The 21,363-nt window shown below is 51.3% G+C and overlaps 8 protein-coding genes across 8 annotated transcripts; 3 read left to right on the forward strand and 5 right to left on the reverse strand.

Moving 5' to 3' along the window:
- Nucleotides 1-289: 289 nt before the first annotated feature.
- On the reverse strand, nt 290-1,513 carry CABS01_14128 (YDG/SRA domain-containing protein; the record flags this gene model as incomplete). The annotated part of the gene is made up of 1 exon (XM_060547468.1): nt 290-1,513. The coding sequence occupies one exon, from the start codon at nt 1,511-1,513 to the stop codon at nt 290-292; it is 1,224 nt and encodes a 407-aa protein (XP_060393585.1).
- A 3,142-nt stretch (nt 1,514-4,655) lies between these two features.
- CABS01_14129 (uncharacterized protein) lies at nt 4,656-5,150 on the forward strand (the record flags this gene model as incomplete). Its single annotated transcript, XM_060547469.1, has 2 exons — nt 4,656-5,034; nt 5,095-5,150. 2 exons carry the CDS (start codon nt 4,656-4,658, stop codon nt 5,148-5,150), a joined length of 435 nt encoding a protein of 144 aa, XP_060393586.1.
- A 153-nt stretch (nt 5,151-5,303) lies between these two features.
- Nucleotides 5,304-7,047, reverse strand: CABS01_14130 (amino acid permease; the record flags this gene model as incomplete). The annotated part of the gene is made up of 2 exons (XM_060547470.1): nt 5,304-6,783; nt 6,854-7,047. The coding sequence occupies 2 exons, from the start codon at nt 7,045-7,047 to the stop codon at nt 5,304-5,306; spliced, it is 1,674 nt and encodes a 557-aa protein (XP_060393587.1).
- Nucleotides 7,048-9,466: 2,419 nt separating this feature from the next.
- CABS01_14131 (GPI anchored serine-threonine rich protein) lies at nt 9,467-10,087 on the reverse strand (the record flags this gene model as incomplete). Its single annotated transcript, XM_060547471.1, has 1 exon — nt 9,467-10,087. One exon carries the CDS (start codon nt 10,085-10,087, stop codon nt 9,467-9,469), a length of 621 nt encoding a protein of 206 aa, XP_060393588.1.
- Nucleotides 10,088-12,354: 2,267 nt separating this feature from the next.
- CABS01_14132 (biphenyl-2,3-diol 1,2-dioxygenase) lies at nt 12,355-12,850 on the forward strand (the record flags this gene model as incomplete). Its single annotated transcript, XM_060547472.1, has 2 exons — nt 12,355-12,761; nt 12,829-12,850. The coding sequence occupies 2 exons, from the start codon at nt 12,355-12,357 to the stop codon at nt 12,848-12,850; spliced, it is 429 nt and encodes a 142-aa protein (XP_060393589.1).
- A 111-nt stretch (nt 12,851-12,961) lies between these two features.
- CABS01_14133 (DszA family Xenobiotic compound monooxygenase) lies at nt 12,962-16,843 on the reverse strand (the record flags this gene model as incomplete). The annotated part of the gene is made up of 12 exons (XM_060547473.1): nt 12,962-13,270; nt 13,329-13,439; nt 13,487-13,676; nt 13,735-14,089; nt 14,145-14,321; nt 14,381-14,509; nt 14,571-14,623; nt 15,164-15,856; nt 15,909-16,091; nt 16,138-16,208; nt 16,264-16,437; nt 16,493-16,843. The coding sequence occupies 12 exons, from the start codon at nt 16,841-16,843 to the stop codon at nt 12,962-12,964; spliced, it is 2,796 nt and encodes a 931-aa protein (XP_060393590.1).
- Nucleotides 16,844-17,279: 436 nt separating this feature from the next.
- On the forward strand, nt 17,280-19,187 carry CABS01_14134 (uncharacterized protein; the record flags this gene model as incomplete). The annotated part of the gene is made up of 3 exons (XM_060547474.1): nt 17,280-17,522; nt 17,582-18,455; nt 18,511-19,187. The coding sequence occupies 3 exons, from the start codon at nt 17,280-17,282 to the stop codon at nt 19,185-19,187; spliced, it is 1,794 nt and encodes a 597-aa protein (XP_060393591.1).
- A 74-nt stretch (nt 19,188-19,261) lies between these two features.
- CABS01_14135 (WSC domain-containing protein) lies at nt 19,262-20,924 on the reverse strand (the record flags this gene model as incomplete). Its single annotated transcript, XM_060547475.1, has 2 exons — nt 19,262-20,736; nt 20,789-20,924. 2 exons carry the CDS (start codon nt 20,922-20,924, stop codon nt 19,262-19,264), a joined length of 1,611 nt encoding a protein of 536 aa, XP_060393592.1.
- Between the last annotated feature and the right edge of the window lie 439 nt (nt 20,925-21,363).

The following is a 21,363-nucleotide window of genomic DNA, read 5'->3' on the forward strand; positions in this document are numbered from 1 at the left end:
CCTGTTGATCTTGCCGATACCATCCACGGTAGCCTACCCCAGGCCCAGAAAGTGAAATGATGATTGGCGACGATCCTTCAATGGAAACGATTGCCTGATGATCATGCCTGATCATGCTGCTAGAACCAATATGGCCCCCTCGGCCCCGAAAAGAAAAAGAAAAAGAAAAAGAAAAGAAAACCCGATGCCCATACAGCTTCCTTCCACCTAGAGTAAGGTTCTCTTGACCAGTAGACTGTGTCGCCCTGCTCGTAGGAATGAAGCAGTTCAGTCGAAAGAGTTGTCGGAACTAGTAGCCTTCGTCGATCTTTGCATAATCTCTCCGCTCCTTTCTGCTGGGTATGTTTCTGAGAGTATCAAGAGAAGGCTGGCCATCTCCGCGTCTCAGGGTGAACTTGTGGTAGATGCCGCCTTTGTCGTTTGTGGCCTTGCTGTAACCGACAACAACATAGAGGCCATCGTAGCGCAGTCCGACTTTAGGCGCGTAAGCGGAGCCGTTATTGCCCTTCTTCGCCTTGCGAAAGACACGGACAGGAGACTGGCGTTCCTTGGAAACCAAGAGAGCTGCATTGCCCCGAACGGGCGGTCCGACGGGAGTGTTTCTCGATGTGTTATCAAGTGAGTTGCTTCCGCAGTAGACAATATCGTCACCACGGTCGACGTCGATATCACTGTACTTCTCTGCCATGATGATGGAAAGGGCAGGGCCCGGTTCGCCATTTGGCCCTCTCATGTACGAGATGCCCGCGTTGGACTCGCCATGTCCGCCGTACCACATCGCAGACAACTGATTCGGAAACCACTGTCCAATTGCCAAGCCATTGTGTCCGAGAACTTTGGCTGACCGTTTGTGTTCATCGTAGGCAGGATTGAATGCTTGCGTCTTGCTTCCTGGTCGCAGGCCGAGTCCATGCATGATGCCCAAGACACCCCAGATGGGATGGTCGCGGGGAACAGGCTTGACACCATCCGCCGACCTGTTTGTCGAAGAGTTGGGCCTGGTTGATCTGGCGGCGGTCGACGAAGTCGGAGCTGGGGTAGGCGCGAGGGTGGGCAAAGCCGGTCGAGGGGGCTCTAGAGGCCGGTCGGACAGGGCGTTGAGCCATTGGACAAGGTCTCGGGCGCTGTTTTTCTCTGGCCCCAGAAAGAAGCGATGTCTCTTCTCCTGGAGACCCTCTGACGGCGTCTTCATGATGATCTCGAGCTTCCTCTTGATGGCGAATCTTGCCATCAAGATCTCCCGCGGCACCTGGGAGGGGAAGCGCGACCAAACCTCACTCAGCCATCGTATAAAAAGGGCCACAACCCTCCGAGCATCGGCCACCTCAACAGTAGCAATGGTGCTCACTGACCTCGCGGCCAGTGAGAGAAGGCTAGCGACCTTCCCCTCGAAGGTCCTGATAAAGGCGGCTACGTCTCCGTAGCCGGAAGGTGTAGGAGGCAGGCCTGAGCCTACCCCCCCACCTCCACCTCCGAGGCCACCATTGCCACCAGCACCTAAAGAAAGGCTCATGTTTCTATTCCCTGTTTCCCATAGTAAGTATCATGGACGAATACGAGCGAGCGAGAGCGAACGCATGACGAGTTGCAGTGATGATGAAGAATAGAGAAAACAATAGAAACAACAAAGGCAAAGAACATGGAAGGGGAGGTGACGAGTTGTAGTAATGATGAAGAATAGAGAAAACAATAGAAATAACAAAGGTAAAGAATATAGAAGGGGAGGTGACGAGTTGTAATAATAATAAAGAATAGAGAAAATAATAGAAATAATAAAGGTAAAGAACATAGAAGGGGAGGTAACGAGTTATAGTAATAATAAAAAATAGAAAAAACAATAGAAATAACAAAGGCAAAGATCATAGAAACAAAGGTAACGAAAAATAACCAGGGGAATAAGGGAACTAGTAAAAATAACAAAGGCAAAGATCATGGAAACAGAGGTAACAAAAGATGATAAGGAAAAGTAGGGAAATAATGAAAACGACCAAGGTAAAGATCATAAAGCGACAAATAACGAAGGACAGGGAAAACAATAAAAACGACAAAGGCAAATGGTATGAAGGGACAAGTAACGAAGGATAAGGAAAAGAATGAAAACGACCAAGGCAAAGATCGTAAAGGAAGAGGTGACGAAGGGGAACATCATGAAAAAACAGAAGAAAACAGAAAACAGGAAGACGAACTTACGGAAGGGGGGTTGTCTTTGGTGTTTGGGGCTGAATGCTTTCCTTGTCGAAGAAAGCAAGCTGTCGTTGGTGAGAAGAGAAAGCTGTCGTAGTTGGATGGAGCTTGTGATGTGGTTGGCAGAGAGAAGAAAGAAAAAAGAAGTTGAAGAAAGGGAAGAAGAAGAGAAGTTGGTATAGGGTGGAGATTGCTGAGAAAGGGCCGGATTTGAGGCCAGGTATCGAGGCATCTATCTACCAAGTTGTGAGGAGGCGAGAGCTCTCGACTGGTGCAGCCGGAGGTGATGGTTGACACAAGCCGGGCCCGGGAGGTGTGAATGTTCGGCCCCGGTGCCGCAAAGTGGGGCCGAGTCCGACCAGTAGTTTCGAAACAAAACCCCAACGATTTAGGCAGAAACGGGGCGGTCGTTTCTGCCGACCAAGGCAGATGGCAAGGCGGTTGGAGGGATAATCCGAGGGAATGGAATCAGGCAGATTCCAGTGGAGGGTGTGGCACGTCTGGTCTTCCAGGAGGCGTGAAGAGACCCGAGTGCTGGTGTTCACCGACTTGTCTGCTCAAGAGCGTGTGGTGGCTTGTTGGTGACGATCGAGGGCGGGCAGCTTACTAGGGGTATTTGGCGACTGGTTCACACACGTACGAGAGGTCTTGAATGGAGATGAACAATTACTTGGTGCTCTACCTCCTGATCAGGTACCTATGTAGGCCTGATGAGGCGAGAGATCGATTTCAAGCCCTCTGAAGGTGATCTTCAATCTGTTATTTGGCATGGAGGACCTCTTTGCAGCTTAGAAAATTCGGTCGGATAGCAATGTGTAAAGGCGTTATGTATATTGGAACGAGATCAATCTGTCGTCCAGATGCTTAGATACTGTGTGTGATTCGCACCTGGCTCTCTTTTGATGCAGCAACGGTACAATCTAGCTGCTTATGTGGTCGGCGTGTGCCTTCCAGGCTTTTGTTCATGACATATGTTTATGAAGTGTCCTTATGGCATTTATTTATGAGAGTATGTCTAGGAGGGCATGATTGGGAGACGCTCTTATTTCACGGTCCTCTGCTGTTTATGTGACCGATAGGGCCGAACGCCTGGTCAATGATTCTCTGGTATTCTGCTGGAAGATGATATTTGGGTGACAGATTAGCGAGTGTTTCTCAACTTAAGGGAATTAGTCGTGCATATCATGGGACGCCCAAGTCAATGCTTAGTCAACTCTTTCTTAAGTGATGATCAGTATATGTTAGCTGCTATGTGACTGGGTGTTGCGATGGGATGGAGGATTAGCTTAGGACGAGCTGTGCGGATGATGGCGCCTTTATACCTCACAGACGGACACACCGGAACTCCGTCGCTATGTGTCCTAACGAAGAGTACATGGTGTATTTTGAAAGGAATAACAGGGGTCAGACCTTTCTGCAATGGAGAATTACATTAAAGTTTTTTCTAAAAGTTACAACTGTCATTCTCAAGTTTACTTTTCAAGTTTTACTTGACTGTTTGCGGACTGGCTGCTGAGTTTGAGCAAGGATTCTGCAGATGTTCAGCCAATCGAAACACAGCGGACTATCATTCTCGGACAGCGCAATGCGACGTCCCCCTCAGCAGAGCTGGCGATGTGCTTTAACAGCGGTACTTTACTGGGATCGTGCCTTGATTACATTTTCAAAAAGTAATTCTATAATTTTGGCTAGTTGATTTATGAAGTTGACGGGGCTTCTTCAAGTGTTGCTTCGACTCTACTCGATCGTATGATGTTTTGCACTACAGTTCCTATGTTGCTTGCCTCTAATTACCAGAGAAGAATATGCTGCGTTTTTGGCAAGCTGTATATCTTGACTGAACGAATGAAGCAGGTGCTCTACAGCCCGAGAAGGTGCCTGCCCACTCGACGCAGTGACGTAGTCTTTAAGGTATTGAGAATCGCGGAAACTACTTTAAATCCCTGTTCAACTCGACCATAATATTCAATTGGCATTCATAAGGGCTCGACTATCACCATGCGGCATAATCGTATGAAAGTTGATACGAGAACATCACCTGGCTGACTAGCACCTGACTTACCATCGACTGCTGTGCCGCACCAATCCCGCCGAAGCCTGTCTACGAAGACGCCCGACCAGCAAGTGAAATACTGCGGCTTGGCTGCTCTAGCACAGCTGCACGATAGGGCAACAAGCTTGGCTAGAATCCTTCGTTCGATCAGGGCATCCGTCACCGCACATAGAGCGCCGGAGTTTCGTGCCAGTTGCCGGAAGCGAGCGTCAGCAGATTCTGGCCGTAGTATATGCAGCTTTTTCTTGGATGAAGTAGGTTAACTTGACCAGCCGTAGCCGCGGCATCGACATTTAGGTACATAACCAGGCGCGAAGTCAGCGTACTCGAAACATTCTGCGAGGTTTGCGACAATTCACTACTCTCAATACCAAAGGTTCTAGCTAACGATATCCGCTCATAGCGACTCTTCACAACCATGGCCAGCACCCAAGGATCTCAACCCGAGACCAAGAGCTACACCCCATCCGTCTTCAGCCAAGAAACCCTCGTCGCCTCCGACACCAACTCTCTCCACCCTCTCATCCGCAACGCCGAAGACCCCTCCGACCACCCCCTCCGCGGCACCGAACCCCAGCCTGCCCGCTCCGATAACTACCACTACGTCTCCACGCGCGTCGTAAAGGAAATACCCAAAGCCAAGGCGCCTGCTGACACGATGAGTGCGTTGAGCAAGTTTAAGATGATGTTGAAGCCTCCTGTCGTGAAGGCGGTTGAGGCTCTGCCGAGTCATGAGGGGAAGTCGTATCATGTCCACGAGGAGGGGCGCATTATTGAGACTACGGTGAGGAGAGCAGGTGAGTGGCGTGACATGCTGGTCAGCTTCTTCATGTCCGTGCTGACATGGGTGATTCTAGGTACATCGCGCAACGTCTTTGCTAATGGCGATGGTGGCGGTGGCGGCGGATCTTGAAGGGACTTGCGAGAGCGGACGGGACATAATTTCACACTACACTAAGGGATCTGGACAATGACAAGGTTTGTACGATGAATATTTATTCTGTCTGGTATCTGAAACTTTTAAACCATTTGCTGAGCTAAATGCTTTTCTGTGCCTTCCACAAATCTAAGCAAGCCAGAACCAAACCTTCTGCAACAGGTTCTTCGGGATCGGCTCCTCGTCGAGCTCCGCCATGGCTTCCATCTCGGCAACGCCGGTCAAGACATCTACGTCGGCCACGTTGCGCGCTATCGGCGTACGGAACCAGATCTTGTGTCCAACGTACAGCACGAAAAAGATGGGCAGCGTAATGTAGGCAGCCAGGAAGTCCGAGACGCTCCAGTGGTCAGGGAAGAAGACCTGGAAGCCGTTGGTAAGGGTCAGGATGATGAGGAGACCGAGGATAAACCAGGTAAAATAAGGCTGGAGGGGCGTCTTGAAGGGCAGACGGTGCATCATGTTGTGGTAGATCATAGCCTTGCGGAAGCGGAGGTAGGTGATCATGACGACAATCCATGCGATAAAGCCGGAAATGGTGCTAATGTTCATGAACCAGGTGAAGACGGTAGAGGTTCCGCTGCTGACGGTGAGGTAGGAGAGCAGAGCAATTGACCAGGTGCCGAGGACGGCGGTGTAGGGGACACCACGCTTGGTCGTACGGGCGAAGAAGCGAGGGGCCTGCTTGTTTAGGGCCAAGCTGTAGAGGATACGGCTGCCGGAGTACAAGAAGGCGTTGCCTGCACTCCACGCACTGGTGAGAATGGCGGCGTTGATGACGTGGTTCAGACCACCGATGCCAGCACGCTGAATTCCGATAACCCAAGGAGAAGCAGCAGCGTTGGAGGCAGGACTGAGGAGTCTCTCGTCGTTCGAAGGGGTGATGGCGCCAATCATGAGGGAGCCGAGGCCGTAGAAGATAGCCAGACGCCAGACGAAACGGCGAGCGGCCTTGGGGATGTTGCGACGGGGGGCAACGGTCTCGCCGGCCGCGAGTGCGATCAGCTCGGGGGAAGTGATGAAGGCGAAACCGGCACGGACGAAACCAGTCCAGTAGGCCAAGAACTTGCCAGTGTTTCCGCCGACGAGGTATGGTGTAATTGCGCCAGGGTCGTACCAGTAAAGGAAGCCAATGCGACCTTCGTCGGGGGCACCGCCGAGGATGATGACGAAGCTCACCATGATAAGACCCAAGATGGTGATGAGCTTGATACTCGCAAACCAGAACTCAGCCTCACCAAAGATTTCGACAGCAAAAATGTTGAGAGCGAGGGTGACGAGCAGGATGATTGTGATCCAGACGGCCGAGGGTACGGGTGTTTTCCAATAGTCGAGGAGGATTGCGCCGGCCGAGGCCTCAGCGCCGACGAGCATGGCGTATGCGTACCAGTAGTTCCAACCGGCGGCGAAAGCCAAACTGGGCTCGACGAAGCGTTCGACAAAGTAGGGGATCGAGATACCCTTGAGCGGGAGGTAGGTGGCCATCTCTCCGAGATTGTTCATGATGTTCCACACGACAATCATCATGGAGAGGTATCCCATGAACAGCGGCGCGGGGCCAACTGCTGAGAGGATACTGCCTGAGCCGACGAAGAGACCGGTTCCGATGCTGTAAGTACCAGTCAGTTTGCGATTACTTGAACCCAATTAAGGGCATGCAGAAACGGCGGAAAACATACGCGCCACCCAATGCTAGGAACTGAATGTGTCGGCTCTTCAAGCCACGCGACAGCTGGTCGTGCGAATTGACCAGATCATTGGGGTCGTTGAGTGCGGCGAAGTTGACGTCGCGAGGGTAGGATTCCCCGTTGTGCTTGGACTCGACGTCGGTCAAGGGACCGCCGCCTCTGTAATCTTTGTCCGCAGACTCCATTGTCGAATCGTAGTTGTAATCAACTGACCTCGACTCTGGTTTGGGCGAAGAAAAGAAAAAGAAGAAGAACAGTCGAAGGGGAGAGAGTTTGCGATGTGGGCGGGCGGGTAGCAATGGTATATTAGTACGGCAACTTTTTTTTTCTCTGGTCGCAGGCAAGGCTTGTCGGTGGGCGTCCCCGGCGCAACCACGGAATGATTCTAGAACGCGAAGAGTAGAACGACGCGAACAAAGGGCCAAGCTTCTGGCTGAGGGGGAATGGCTGCAGTATTATGGAGTCTGGGCGATGGGCAGCATGGCGAAAGATTCCCGTCTGTCGTGAGACGGGCAGCTTACACTACACTTGTACATAGGCCCCATGCTTGACCAAGCAACGGAAGCTGCCTCCGTTGGTTTCTGCGAGCGTACGGATAGTCCAACCCATTGTTTCTGCCCGCCGCGCTCCCGCGCTGATGAATCAACCCTTGTGGAATGCCGACGTGACGTATTGATGGTACGCTGTGCTCCTCTGCGGCGTGGGTACGGTACTAGGTATTCGACAAACTGACTGACTCTGCGGTATCTGCGTGTATGCCCAGGCGCGCGAGCTGCAACTGAACCCTTGTTGGATGTTGTTTGGAGGCGAAAGGCGCAAAAGGGCTTCTCGGCACTGACTGGTGCAGAAGGCGGGCAGATCCAGTCATGGGGAAGAACTAAACCGAAAGCAGAAACCTGGCAGTCCATCAGCTGTTTCTGTGTGGTAACGTTTTCATGGCGAACCCATGGGGTAAACTCGGACGGAAGGCTTATCTACTTGGCAATCCACACGACATCCACACTCGGCCACACATTCGGGCACACCGTATTGATAAGAGGCTAACGTCCGAGGATGGCACATGTTGTTACTGGAAATGAATTGCTGACAGACTGAGAACGTGAGGAAAACGGGTGGTTAAAGTGGTTGCAGTTGTCACCGAGAAAATCTGCGGTCCAAATTGGAGGCTCAGGCAGAGACGGGAATTGGAGTCAGCAGTACGTACCTCCCGGAACAACTGCAAACATCCAAGCCGCAGCTTACCTAAGACTACCTTACCGGTACTTGAGTACTTGGGCAAGAGGCCCCATATCACGTGGTTGTCTGTGCGCGGCTGCATCTCAGATTCCTTCACTTCCAGTGACTCCACGACGGGGTAAACACCGATGGTACCCGCCCTCGTACCAAACTATCACGTAAACTTTTCATCTTTTTCTCCAGCGTCCCTTGAAGTTGGGCAGCACAAGCACTCGGCAATTCCCATCAAATCGCGCAAATTCCTAGTTGCAGTGTGTCACCATCCTCGACCTGGCCTCTCGGTCCTGGGGAAGCCTGTCAGATGTCTGATTGGATGTTGGGAAACTTGCTCCGAACGACATTTCTAAACACCGATGTTGACCTTCACCAAATACCTGAACCGCAAAGTAGTAGTACGGAGACATCGCGTCTAAGTCCCTTGTGCCGAACCGCGCCTTCGATAAGGATCGCCTGACCAGCACGCAATAATTGAGACGCCCACTTTTCATAAGCCCGAGTTTGAAGACAATGTCCCCGGAAGGCTGACTTCTGTGCCGCCCCGGTCGATACGAGACGAATCCTACTGCAAGAAACATGCTGTCGGCGTTCGCGAACATGATTCAACTTTGTCATTTCTTCAGAAGGGACCTACAAAGCTTATCAGCCTTGACCGGGGAGCTGGAAAGGGTAATTGAGACCGTCCATCTCCAAGTCTACCTGTCCCCGTTGTTTGGTACCCTTGATGCGGACCGGTGGAGGTTCAAAGTTGCCCTTTCCCCCGCATCCAGCTCGCCGGCCAAGAGAAACGGAAAACTGATCCGACGCCAGCTCCTTTGACTAGTGCTTAGTCGGCGACCCATCCCGATCCCGATCCCGACTTATAAGTTTTGCTAGCTACGCGGTGGCTCAACATCGTCGTTCTTGGCCGCTCAGAGATACGAAATATCTCTATGAGCATGTTTGACTCAAACGCTTTAGTCCCGGTGTCAAATCTGCATCACACACACGATAACGACGGGGCGAACCCCGTCCAGGCTTCCACATGTCCGTTACGCCTTGTGCGCGCCCTTTAATCACACGTCCCCCACGAGAAAGCACGCCACTTTGCAAGTCTGGGTCCGGAGCCCCGGATTCTGAAGGCAAGCTCGAGACTCATCTCGGCCAAACCATAATGGTGGCGGATCCCTTGGTGGTACGGAAAGTTGGGGAGACGAGGTCCAACCTGACAATTTTCATTTCCATTACGTTTTGGTTGCAAAAGCTATCGATCCTCTCTCTTTCTTTACCCACATTCGCCCGCCCTTTTCTTCAGACAACTATTACACCTCGACAACAGCATTTCCGTTGATCTGAACATCGAACACATTTTCATCTCGGTATACACAAGTTTCAAAGAGCAAGCAAGGCTACGGCACCAGCAGCCATTGCCTGAAGGATCGAGCCACCGTGGGTGTTCGCTGCGTTCACCGTGACCGGGGGCGACCGGGCCGTGGTACTATTCGCGGTGATCGTCGGCAGTGTAGCAGTCGTCGTCGGCGTGTTGGAAACAACCGGAGGTGCCGGAAGAGGAGTGGTCGGTTTAGGCACAAGAGAAGTCTCTGCTGAGGTGCTCCCGATTTCGGAAGTGAGGGTGAAAGTCGCGGTAGAGGTCGACGCGAAGAAGGACGTGGAAGTCTTCTCGTCCGGAATCGACTCCGTGAAGAAGAGGGTAGACGTCACCGTCGAGCCGGGTTCCGTGTTGACACCGCCCGGGCCGACACATTGCTTGCCGATCGGGCAGCACGCATACTGGCCGTTGTTACCGAGCCAGCACGTGGACGTCAAGGGGCAACCGCCCTGCTGGTCTGGGCAGCAAGTGTAGGTCAAGGGAATGCAGCCATCGCCGCAGTCTTTCCGGCCAGACTCGCTGCACGGGATCTCTACAATCTGGCGCTTGAGAGGAGAGAAGGCCTCTTCGGCGAGAGCCAAGGCTGGGAGAGCCAGAACAAGAAGTTTCTTGAGCTGGAACATGTTGGTTATGAAAGCGAGTGTGTTGAAACGAGAGTGAAGGGTTGCTGGTGAACGTTGAGCTGCTTGATGTCCGAGATGGCCCAGCATCGCCCTTCTACTTTCTCTCGGAAATCCCATGCTTAAGTACACGGCACACAACGTAAGGCTGTGATATTGGGCCCTGTGCTACTCCTCCTCGGAGATGCAACATTTCAGCTGCCACACTGAACGGAAATGAGCAGCCAGCAATTACGTGGTGGCGTCCAATTGAAGGCATCACCGCAGTGTCATACAGCAAACTGCATCTTTCTGTTCCTGCAGCTAAACTAGCCCGCGATGTCAGCGTCCTTGCTCAAGTGGCCGTTGAGCAAAGTTAGAGGAGGTGATGGTGGCGTCGGGAACCAGGGTCTGGGGTTAAGCAATTGCTTATTTCGAGAGCTCAGCTTTCTTGTGGCTGCAGGTAAGCTCGGGGAGGAGTTACCCCGCGCACGTCGATAAGCTCGATCTCTTGAAGTTGTCAGGCTGAGTGGCTAGGCTGATTCGAGGAACACGATCAAGAAGATCATCAAAACCCCAGACACCGGGTTTGTTCATAGGAGTCTGTCTGCCTGTCAATCCGCTGCCAGCACTGCAGCCAGGACTTAGCTCCTGTCGGTTATGCATTGTTGCGGCAGGCTGTGAGCATGGTGCCGTGCTGCCGAATCAGATTTAAGCTTGTTTTTCAGCTGCCGGTAGCTAACGTTGTTTTAATTTGGCTATGGCGAGTGGCTTGCAACGTCGTTGTCGTGTGAGCCTGAATTTCCCTCCAATTGGCAGTTTCAAGTGATGCTTCCTGAATCCCTCTTCCCGCCCTACAGAATTTAATTTACACATCAAGAACGATTAGACAAAGGATGCCATATTGTACGTGGCCGCTACAATGGGGACCCGATTGCATCTCGACATCTATCAATCTTGCGATCACTGACCCAGCGTCGTGCGTTGAGATTTCACCTGATATCATACGTCTATAGAGCCATTTCAATCGTCTTCGGGCTTCGAAATCCGTCACTCGCTGCCTTTGCGACCACGATGAATGCAAACAATAACACTGTCATTTGCCCATATCACCCTACTCGTTAGCCCACACATGCGGGCGTCGTGGCACAAATCTCGGACCATGTACACCCACTCCGCCTCAGCCACCTGCGCAAGCAGACTCAAGACAGCCAATAAAATACTGAGGACGATCAGACAACTACATGAGGCCGTCGTCAAATATGGTTACTTCATATGACTGTCTTAAAGTCCAGGGGTCTTTCATTTGTGGGTTGCCCCTGACGCCGATGTGCCTTAGCCTCGAGATGACGGGCGCTCGTGTTCGACTAGCTCTGCATCTTACTTTGCCTCACGCTGGATTCAAAGTTTCTGGATGGGCAATTCTATTGTGGGATTGCGAGGAGTGAATCCTCCTCTGGCTTCGTCTTCGTGTTGCGTACCGCAGATGTCGATCGCCAGTGAGTGATCACTATCAACACACCTCTCATTCGTATCATCCGCCAGCAGAGGCTACAAATGAACAGCGTCAGCACTAGATGAAGGCTGAAAGTAACATCCCTAGAGATTCACCAAGGTGTATTAGAGACTGAAGTTGATGTGGCTTTCCAAGGCAGAATTGCACCGGGAATGAAGTTGATCTTGCGCATTACCTCGATACCCAACCAGACATATCATTGACGAATTTATGATGAGTGTAGTTTTTGTACATCATATCCTGGGAAAGTGTTGTGTCTTTAGGGCTCTACCAGTCTATCACATTTCCAAAGTGGCTGGTTACAGCCAGTCTTCACTTAGCCCATTGATGTACGCTTAAGATCTTCCTCATGGTGTACTAGTAGAATTCTACAATAGCAAGAAAAGCAGTCACATGCTGTCGAAAAGAAAATCTCATCAATCTCCGATCTTGATATCGAAGTAGCTTGGAAGACCTGGATCTCATTCCGAACTAGGAACGGCGGGCCTCGGATGTGGGGTCCCGGCGAATCTAAACTCGGCGCCGGATCCGCAAGCCGAACGCTTCGGAAACTCGGCACGGTCCGCCCAAGCAATGCACTAATGACGTCCTTGCCGCTCTCCAAATCCCCATTCCTTTTCTTCTTCATTTTAAACCTCGCGCAAAACATTTGCAGAGACCCCAAGCCAGGCCAAAACCTCCATCATTGCCAAGACTCGACTTGTCACGCCAATCAAATTTGCAATCCGCAAAGGCTCTAGGTTTTCATCGTACCTTTGTGCCCCGTTCTATCACCATGTCCGGAACCAGAGCCGTCGTCAAGACGCTGGATCACCTCGTTCTTACCTGCGCCAGCGTCCCAAAGACAGTCCAATGGTACACCAAGTACCTCGGGATGAAGGCAGAAACTTTCACGTCGCCGCTAGATCCATCCGTCCAGAGGCACGCACTGAAGTTCGGCACACACAAGATCAATCTGCATCAGCAGGGCAAGGAGTTTGAGCCAAAAGCTAAGACGGCACTGCCAGGCACAGCCGACCTCTGTTTCTTGGTGGAGGATGGCACCAATCTTGAGGAACTGATCAAGGGCTTCCAAGGGGACGGAGTTCAGGTTCTTGAGGGAGAGAAGGTGGTTGCGAGAACGGGAGCACAGGGTCCCATCCAGAGCGTTTACGTGAGAGATCCCGACGGAAACTTGATTGAGTAAGTACTTCTCAGTGTTGGATATTGATGGTACCTCACGGACAAGGACTAACACTCACATCCGCAGGCTTTCTCACTACAAATCATAAGTGACCGTCTACATTATCTATCTGTACGAGCATTTGCATACTTAGACCATGAGATCTCCAATCATATACCAATACCGGAAATGTTGAAGTCTGAAGTGAGAGCGGTGATTATTAGTTGCTAAGAATGGACTGTTCGTTCTTCGCCTTTTCTCGCTTCTCAAAGTGTCTGATTATGAAGATACTCGAAAGCTCCAAAACGCTCACTCCACACATGACGGAGAACCCCATGTGGAAGGACGGTGCATATTTACCCACATCGAGAATCACAACTGCAACAATTAGCGTCTTTTCAAGATGTTGAGGGCAAGATAGTTGCAAACCTGGAACCCATGCAATGAAAGCTTGGCCTAGGGTCTGTGCAACCCCAATAACGATCGCACGCTCCTCCATGTTCTTGTGCATGATCTCAATTGCCCAGGCCTAAGGTAGACGACATCAGTATTAAAGAGGCAGGAAAGCTGCAGAAAGAGTGGCTCACGTAAAGGACCGGCCAAAAGCCCCACGAAGCGGCGTTGATAACATATCCGACAAAGGTCAACGCGTAGCTTGATTCAACTGCAACCATGATCATGCCGATAAGGTTGATGGTCTGCGTCTTGTCAGCGAGATCGGGATGCCGATGTTTCATGTACTAACAGCTGGAATCAGTAAAACCTGCCACCTCTTCCCCAACCCATCAGAGAGCCAAGCATATAGCAGAGTGGTCACAAGACCGACGGCTTGCGCTGCGGTAGGAAAGAGGTTGATCTGATAGACCGTAAAGCGGTTCAAGGACTTCAGCCAAACAGAGAAGTAGTTAAGGGGTTGTGTGACAACGCAATGGCAACTGCGAGTTATGTCAGACTGTTCCATACTGGGTATCATGAGAGGTACGGAGAACTCACATCAATGCGAAGCTGAAGACGTAAATGGGCCAGTTCGTGAAAATACCCAAGACCCTGGCCTTTGTCAAAGGCTCGGGTTTGCGCCGATCGATGGCTTCCATCCTCGCGATATGCTTTGCCTGCTCACTCGGACGCATCCAGCGAGCCCTTGTGATATGAGGGTTATCAGGGACGGCGAAAAATCCCCAGATGGGAGCCCAGATCGAGATTATGCCACAGAAAATGAAAAGCCACCGCCAACCTGGGAGACCGCCGGCTCCATTGAGACCTCGATAGATTGCGGCTTGGAGGTATCCGCTGAACATGCTAGCAGCATAGCTGGCCGAATAAAAGATTGAAATCCGCTTGGAGAGTTCTAAGGGACGAGGTAAGGACAAAGAAGTGAGTCTTCGCAATATGGATGCTCTTACCTCGAGGCGTGTACCAGCTTCCCATGATGGTCAGAACGCCGACGGCAAAGGGACTTTCAAGGAATCCTAGCAGGAATCTCATTGCTAAGACATGACGAACGTCCTTGACAGCGGCAAAACAAAATGTGACAATGGTCCAGAGAAGCTCCGCCACGGGTAGGTAAATTGAGGGCCGGACTGGAAGATGTTAAGCTTTTGGGCTGTATATAAGAACTAATTGCATTCCAAGAACCTACAGCGAGTGAGCAAGAACTGTGAAGGAATTTGACCGACCAGATACCCGCAAGTAAAGAAAGTTTGTAACAGGTTGTACTCGTTGCCTTGAAAGTCGAGGTCTTCTTTCATACCGCTGACATACGCATTTGCTATTTTTGGTAAGAACTTCACACATTGTTTCAGTGTCCTAGTGCCAAGAGTTGCCCTTACTGATGTTGCTTGAGTCGAGTAGCCTGACGAAATATCCAAAGGTAGCCCAGCTTCTGTCGTGAGCATGGTCAGCGCAGCTCTGAGCACATATTCAAAACATGGGATTCTTTACAATACGAAGAAGTCGAGGCGTTGCACAAGGCGATGTTCTTCTTTTGTTCGAGGACCATCCCATATGACACCGCTTAGGAGATCCCATCTTGATGACGAGGGCTCTTGAGGCCCAAGATCCTTACCAGTATCTCTTTTTGATGCATTTTTGGAGTCCATGGCAGTCGAAGGTCGTTAGGTGGATGGTCGCGGATGTAATCAGAAGTAATTCGCAATACTACTTACTTTTGTACCGGCATGGTAGGGGCATCAAAAACCCTTTGTGTCCCTGCTGGTCAGAGCGAGGCCGACAGAGCACATTATCGGCCTGTTACCGAGTCCTCAGAACTGATGCAACTTTAGAACGAATGACAACATAACATGGCAAGTGGGGGTTGATTGAATGGAGCCAAATCCTGGTTCCTGTGCACTCTTCAGGGATGATGTCTAGCAAGTCTCAGAGACCACCTCGTTCCCCTCTTTCATACGAATTATGGCCCTACTTGTACTTGTATTGATCTCCAATGTGGTCGTGGCGGAGATGTTTCTGGCCAACGCCATACATCCTCTCACGCAAAGTGATTTCATCTCCCGATAGTCCGTCGTACCCGTATAGCCCTCTTCGGCGAAGCTCAGGCACTAGCAAATCTACCACATCTTCGAAACTCCCAGGGGTTGTGACATATCCAACGTTGAACCCATCTAAATCTGCAATCTTCACCCACTCCTCAAGGAAATCTGCAACACGAGCTGCCGATCCAACTGGCACAGGCCCGTTCCCGCCGATGGCCATGACTTTTCCAATATTTCGAGGCGTCCAAGCTGGAATGTCATCGCCACGGTATTTCAGACTGCTGACCATGGAGTGTACCCGCCCATCAATGGTAGCATCATCTGGTCTTATTTCTGCGTCTAAATCGTATTTGGCGAGGTCTATTGCAGCATTACCTGAAAAGAATGCAAGACCAGCTTCGAAGTTCGCAAATTCCAAGGCTTTGCGGTATTTTGCAGTGGCTTCTTCGTCTGTTCTCGCAATGACTGGTGTAATGACGGCGAAAATCTTGACACTACCAGGGTCACGGCCAGCTTTCGCTGCTTGCTGACGAATGGCTGCTACGCGAGGCGCCAAGATGTGAGGTGAAAGCCCCGATATCATGATACCCTCTGCGTGTTTGGCAGCGAAAGCTATGCCAGCGCTGTGAAGGTTCAGCCGAAAGTAGGCGTGTGAATTGTATGGTTCGTACTTACGATGATGTCCCTGCTTGAAGCAGAAATGGAGTTCTTTGAGGTGAAGGATGCAGGATGTGAGGAGCATCCACATTGAACCTTGCCGTATGATGCTTGATCCAACGGATACGACTGGGATCGGCGTAGATGTTGTTCGTTGCATCTTTCTTGAGAGCATCGTCTGCCCACGAGCCTTCCCATATTCTGACCTCTTAGCCTAGGATCTTCGTGTACACTCATATGACCTTACTTGTAGAGCAACTCCAAGTATTCATCAGCAGCGGCATATCTCTCATCATGTTCGACATATGAGACCCCGACCTGAAGAAAGTTATGCATGATCTTGAAGAGGACCTTTTTGAGGAGTCTAACTTACGGCCTTGGCAGCAGATTCCTTAAAAGAAGTGACGATGTTCCAGCCAAACCGCCCTTTGGTAAGATGGTCGAGCGTCGAGAACCTCTTTGCGACGACGAATGGTGCCTCGTAACTCGTACTGGTTGTTACAATGAACCCAAGTTTCTTCGTTACAGTTGCCATCGCCGTCACCGGCTACTCCTAATGTCAATGCATGGCCATCGGTACAAATGTTACATTTGTCACTTACGATAACGGGGTCGCCCATCGGGAACTGGCAACTTGTCCGTATCGTTGGTTCAGCGCTTCCATTGTAGATATCGTGTTGACCATAAGTATCAGCCAGAATCAAAGCGTGAATGTCTCCCCGCTCAAGTGTCTGCGCGAGATTGGTCCAGTAACTGAGATCTCTAAATTTGTCCGCGACTTCATCTTCGCCCCTGCGCCACTGACCGAAGCAGAGATGGCTCGGAGTGAACATGTCAAATGCATTGAGTATAATTTGCCGCCTGGCAGAAGGTTCCATCTTGGCGGGGTAAGCTCGTGCTGCGCTGAGTCCAACTTGTTGGCGGAAGAGAGCAAATTTCCATTGATAACTCATTGCGCACTTGGTCTTGAAGGATCACGCAATTCGTCCGAGCCGATTTCGGCAGTACGTACGGATGTTCGAGTTTCGCAATGTCTTATCAGAATTAAAACCCGGACAAGCCCGAGATTTAGTAAATTCGCAAGCTAGATAGCGTATGGCGTATCGTGGAGAATTGATGCATCCTTGATTGTATGCTTGTCTGGAACCAATCGAGTCTTCCTTCCCCTCAAAACACATGCGAAGGAAATTTGTTTCCAAGTGTCTGCAGCACGCTGCATGCACAATCCTATTGCATCGGGAACAGGGGGTATTTGCAAGCAACCGTGATAGTTGCGTCATCCATGTGATACGCCGGTAATCGACGATAATGAAGATAGAAACTCAATCGCAATCCATACTTAGAGAAGTGTCAAGCATTGTCGTCTCGTTTTTGTCAGAGTGATCAACCATGGCTCCAGGCGCGATACTAGACCCGTCTATCGATGGTGCAAGTTCCCTTCCAGCGGCTGACAACAATATTCTTCGAACCATCGACCCTCATTTCTTAATAGAAGAGCATCCCATTGATGAACATCAAAGTGTCCGAGCTATCGTTGTGGGTGCCGGCATTTCTGGCATCACCGCTGCCATTCTACTTCCCGCGAAGGTTCCCAACCTAGATCTCATAATCTACGAGAGAAACGACGATCTTGTAAGTTGAAAGAGAATGGTATCACGAAGCACTAGTCACTGATACGCGAGGCAACGAAGGGAGGCGTCTGGCATACCAACATCTACCCTGGTGTTCGGTGCGATGTACCCGCTCACGCTTACCAGGCTACGTTTGCTCCATCGACAGATTGGACCGAGGCGTATGCCACCGGCTCTGAGATCCAATCTTACTGGCAAGATATTGCGGACAAGTACGACGTGCGCAAGTATATCCGCTTCAGGCATAGCGTCACATCTGCGGAATGGTCTGAGGAAAAGGCCAGATGGATCGTCACAATTCAAACAGACGATGGTGTAGTCACTGACGAAGCCAACTTCTTGATTACTGCCACGGGCCACTTCAGCGACCCAAAGCTTCCTCAGTATCCAGGGATCGACAAGTTTGAGGGCCACCTACGACATACCTCGAATTGGGACCCTGAGTTCGACCCAAAAGGAAAGCGGATCGCAGTCATTGGAAATGGCGCTTCCGGACTACAAGTGCTCCCGCAACTACAAAAAATCGCTGCAAGAGTTGATCATTATGCCCGCAACAAAACATGGGTTGCAGCACCAATCGGAGGAGAAGACTTGGCAGACTTTGTTGCAGAAAACATCGAAGACGCGCGGGCAGACCCCGAAAAGTATCTCAAATTCCGTAAAGCTCTGGAGGCAAAGCTTTTCAGCCGCTTCGGCGGAATCTTCAAAGACGGACCTCAGAATGCAGCGGCCGAAGATTACATCAAAGAGCTTATGAGAGTACGACTGGGGGCGAATTCCAAGCTTGCTGACGAGATTTTACCTGAATTCCCAGTAGGCTGTCGTCGGCTGACACCTGGACCGGGCTATCTCGAGGCGCTGACTGCGGAAAATGTCAACTACATCACCGACCGGATCTCAGAGTTCACTGAAACCGGCATTCGGACTGTGGATGGTGGGTTCCAATTTCTGCTGATCTATGGAGCATCTTTCACTGACTCGGTGATTAGACACTCTTCGCGAAGTTGACGCAGTCATATGCAGTACAGGTCACGACATTACATTCAGTACGCAGTTCCCTGTCGTTTACAAAGGACTTGATCTCCAGAGGGCTTGGAGACCTGGCGGCAAACCAGGATTCCCTGACACTTACTTGGGAATGCTTGCTCCCGAGGTTCCGAACTTCATCACTGTACTTGGACCAAACGCCACAGGACCAGCCGGAACGCTGTGTCATGCGGTAGAGAACCAGCTCACATACGTTGCCAAGATACTTCGCAAATTTGCGACCCAAGGCCTGCGGACCATAGCTCCGACAACAGCTGCAACTCGTGATTTCCGAGCCTACACTGAAGCCTTCTTCCCGCGGACTGTCATGAGCGAGCACTGCAGCTCGTGGTACAATGGTGGGATCAAGGGCGGGAGAATCCATGGCCTCTGGCCCGGCAGTGCTGCTCATGTTGATCTGGTTAGAAAGGATCCGAGGTGGGAGGACTTTGAGTACACCTATCAGAACCCCCAGGGAAACAGGTTTGGGTGGCTGGGGAATGGCTGGACCAAGAAGGATGTTGCGGCTGCTCACGGCGACGCTGGGGTGGAACTAGATCTTACTCCTTGGTTGGAGAAAGGCGCTTTAAGTGGTGATATTGACCTTAGAAGCTACCATGAGAAATGGTGGGTGAGCTAGGAGTTGTTTCATCGTTGCACTGCACCCAAAACTGGGCATCTAAATTTCATTACCATTACGGATACTACTTATGTCTAGCTGCAAGAGCTCAAAGCTCCTGTCTTCTGAAAGGCAACTTCGACTGACTGCTCGCCACCCAACTTAATATCAAAACTGGTGTTCCATCCATCAGCATCGACACTTCCACTGGCTGTATAGACGGACCACTGGCCTTGGTCCTCTCCAGTAGCTTGGAAGTTGATCTTCTCAACGTCCAGTCTGGGAACAATCACTCCCTGCCTACGGACCTCATGAACCAAATCCATAGTTAGGCCATCAGCGGTGGCGGGTACACGGTCCTTGCGAACAAGAGCTTTGACTGTGACCGGCAGCTTGCCATCCGCCACATTTCCGATGCAAGATTTAGACTGTTGATACAGGAGGACATCACTCATAGGATATCCGTTGCCAGCATTGTCGTACGTGATAGTCTCGTTGGTTGACGGCTTCGTAACGTGGATGTAGAACTTGCTGATGCCCGTGTCAGGGCTGATTGTGGTGTCAAACTCCCACCAGTGGAAGCTCTCCCTCCACAAGCCAGAGGCACTTCCACCCTGAAAGGTTGCCTTGCGGGTAGTGATAACGTTGGATCCGTTGCCGTTGCGGTCAGCGTACGTCAGCTGGACCGAGAGATCATTGGGGTCTCGGCCAGTGACTGCGGTGGTGCGGATGCGAATGCGGCCGCCAAACGACAGGCTGCCATCGTCTTTGAGGAAGAGCCCGCTGATGTAGGGCTTAATATCTGTGGCTACGATGGGGTCGCTGAGTTTAACGTTGGCAGGGACGGTATCAATCATGCGACTAAAGATGTCGGCGCAGGTAGTCTGGAAAGCATTAGGGTCGGCCATGGCTTGCATCGTCTTGTTTCCATCTGCAGCAAAGATACGCTTGTCTGAGTTGAGGGTGTCGTTTGTGCCAACAACCAGAGGGTTCTTGGTTGTGCCATCCAAATATTCGGTCACGACGACGTTGTCGAACTTGGCAAATTCGGTGTCAAAGTGGGCTACGGTATCGTTGTTGGGGTCCGCCGCGACACCGACGATCTCAGGGAAGTCCATGCTGTGCACGCCTCCCAGAGTATGACCGCACGCCACCATGGCAATCATGTCGCTCTGAGAGAAGCCTGCCTTGGTGAAAGCCAGCTGGGTAGTGTTGAGATCGGTCTGAGGCTCAGGGACACCGGCAGGGCCGGCTTCTTGGGCGTCAATACGGCCGGCACGAAACGGGATTTGGATACCGCCGCACGCAAAGCTGGCGACGAGGACACTCATGGCCAACAGATCAGAAGCAGAGGCGCGAATGGAGTGAAAGCTGCTAAAGAATCCAAACGTGTTGTTGAAGGCGCCTCCAATATTTTCCGGGCGATCCAACTCGAAGAAGATGGACGCGTCTAAACCACCGGTACCGGCGGCAGCATCGTGCGTGGCCATGTCGTGGAAAGCGGCGCGGATCCATTCAGCAGAGTTCTGACGGCCGGGGATGCTTGTGCCGAAGCCACACGTAATGACACCTAATGAGTTGTCAGTAGTTAGTTGATAATCGGTGGTAGAGAGACAACTGACCATCGATGAAGCCCCTGCGAAGGTATCCGGACTGCAGAGAGAGGTGATCCTCGAGCTCATCGTACTGAGAAGGCCAAACATACTCTGTCGCGGCGATGGACGCTAGAGCGAGCGTGGAAAGAATGCTCTGCTTCATGATGAGTGCAGGCCGATAGTAGCGAACGACTGGGACGAAAGGCAGTTGCGCGACCAAACATTCAGTTCATCTGACATCGTGCCAGCCCTCATTCGCTTTATGGGTTTCCAGAAAAGCTCTTCCATTTCGGCAATGCGACGTTGGACGGGGCGACCCTTGGACCCTGCAGTGATGGGACGGAGACATTTGGGCGCTTGGAGGGACAAGATCTCGTATTCCCCTTTCCCACCAAGTTATTCCGGTTCTTTCCAATGCCGATAGTGAGGTCCCATCATCCCATCAGTTCCTACCGTTGTGGACCATGCCCAGATATGCTTGAAGTTAAGTGCTGGACTAGTTCATTTCCCGAGACTAGGCCTCCCTAGCTTATCCCCAATGCATCGTGGGGAATAGTCTCCTGCCCAATAAGGCAGCTGTAATTACCTAGCACACAGCCTGA

This window comes from Colletotrichum abscissum (genome assembly GCF_030869225.1).
Source record: "Colletotrichum abscissum strain IMI 504890 chromosome Unknown Scaffold_51.1, whole genome shotgun sequence".
In the NCBI taxonomy this organism is placed as follows: Eukaryota; Fungi; Ascomycota; class Sordariomycetes; order Glomerellales; family Glomerellaceae; genus Colletotrichum; species Colletotrichum abscissum.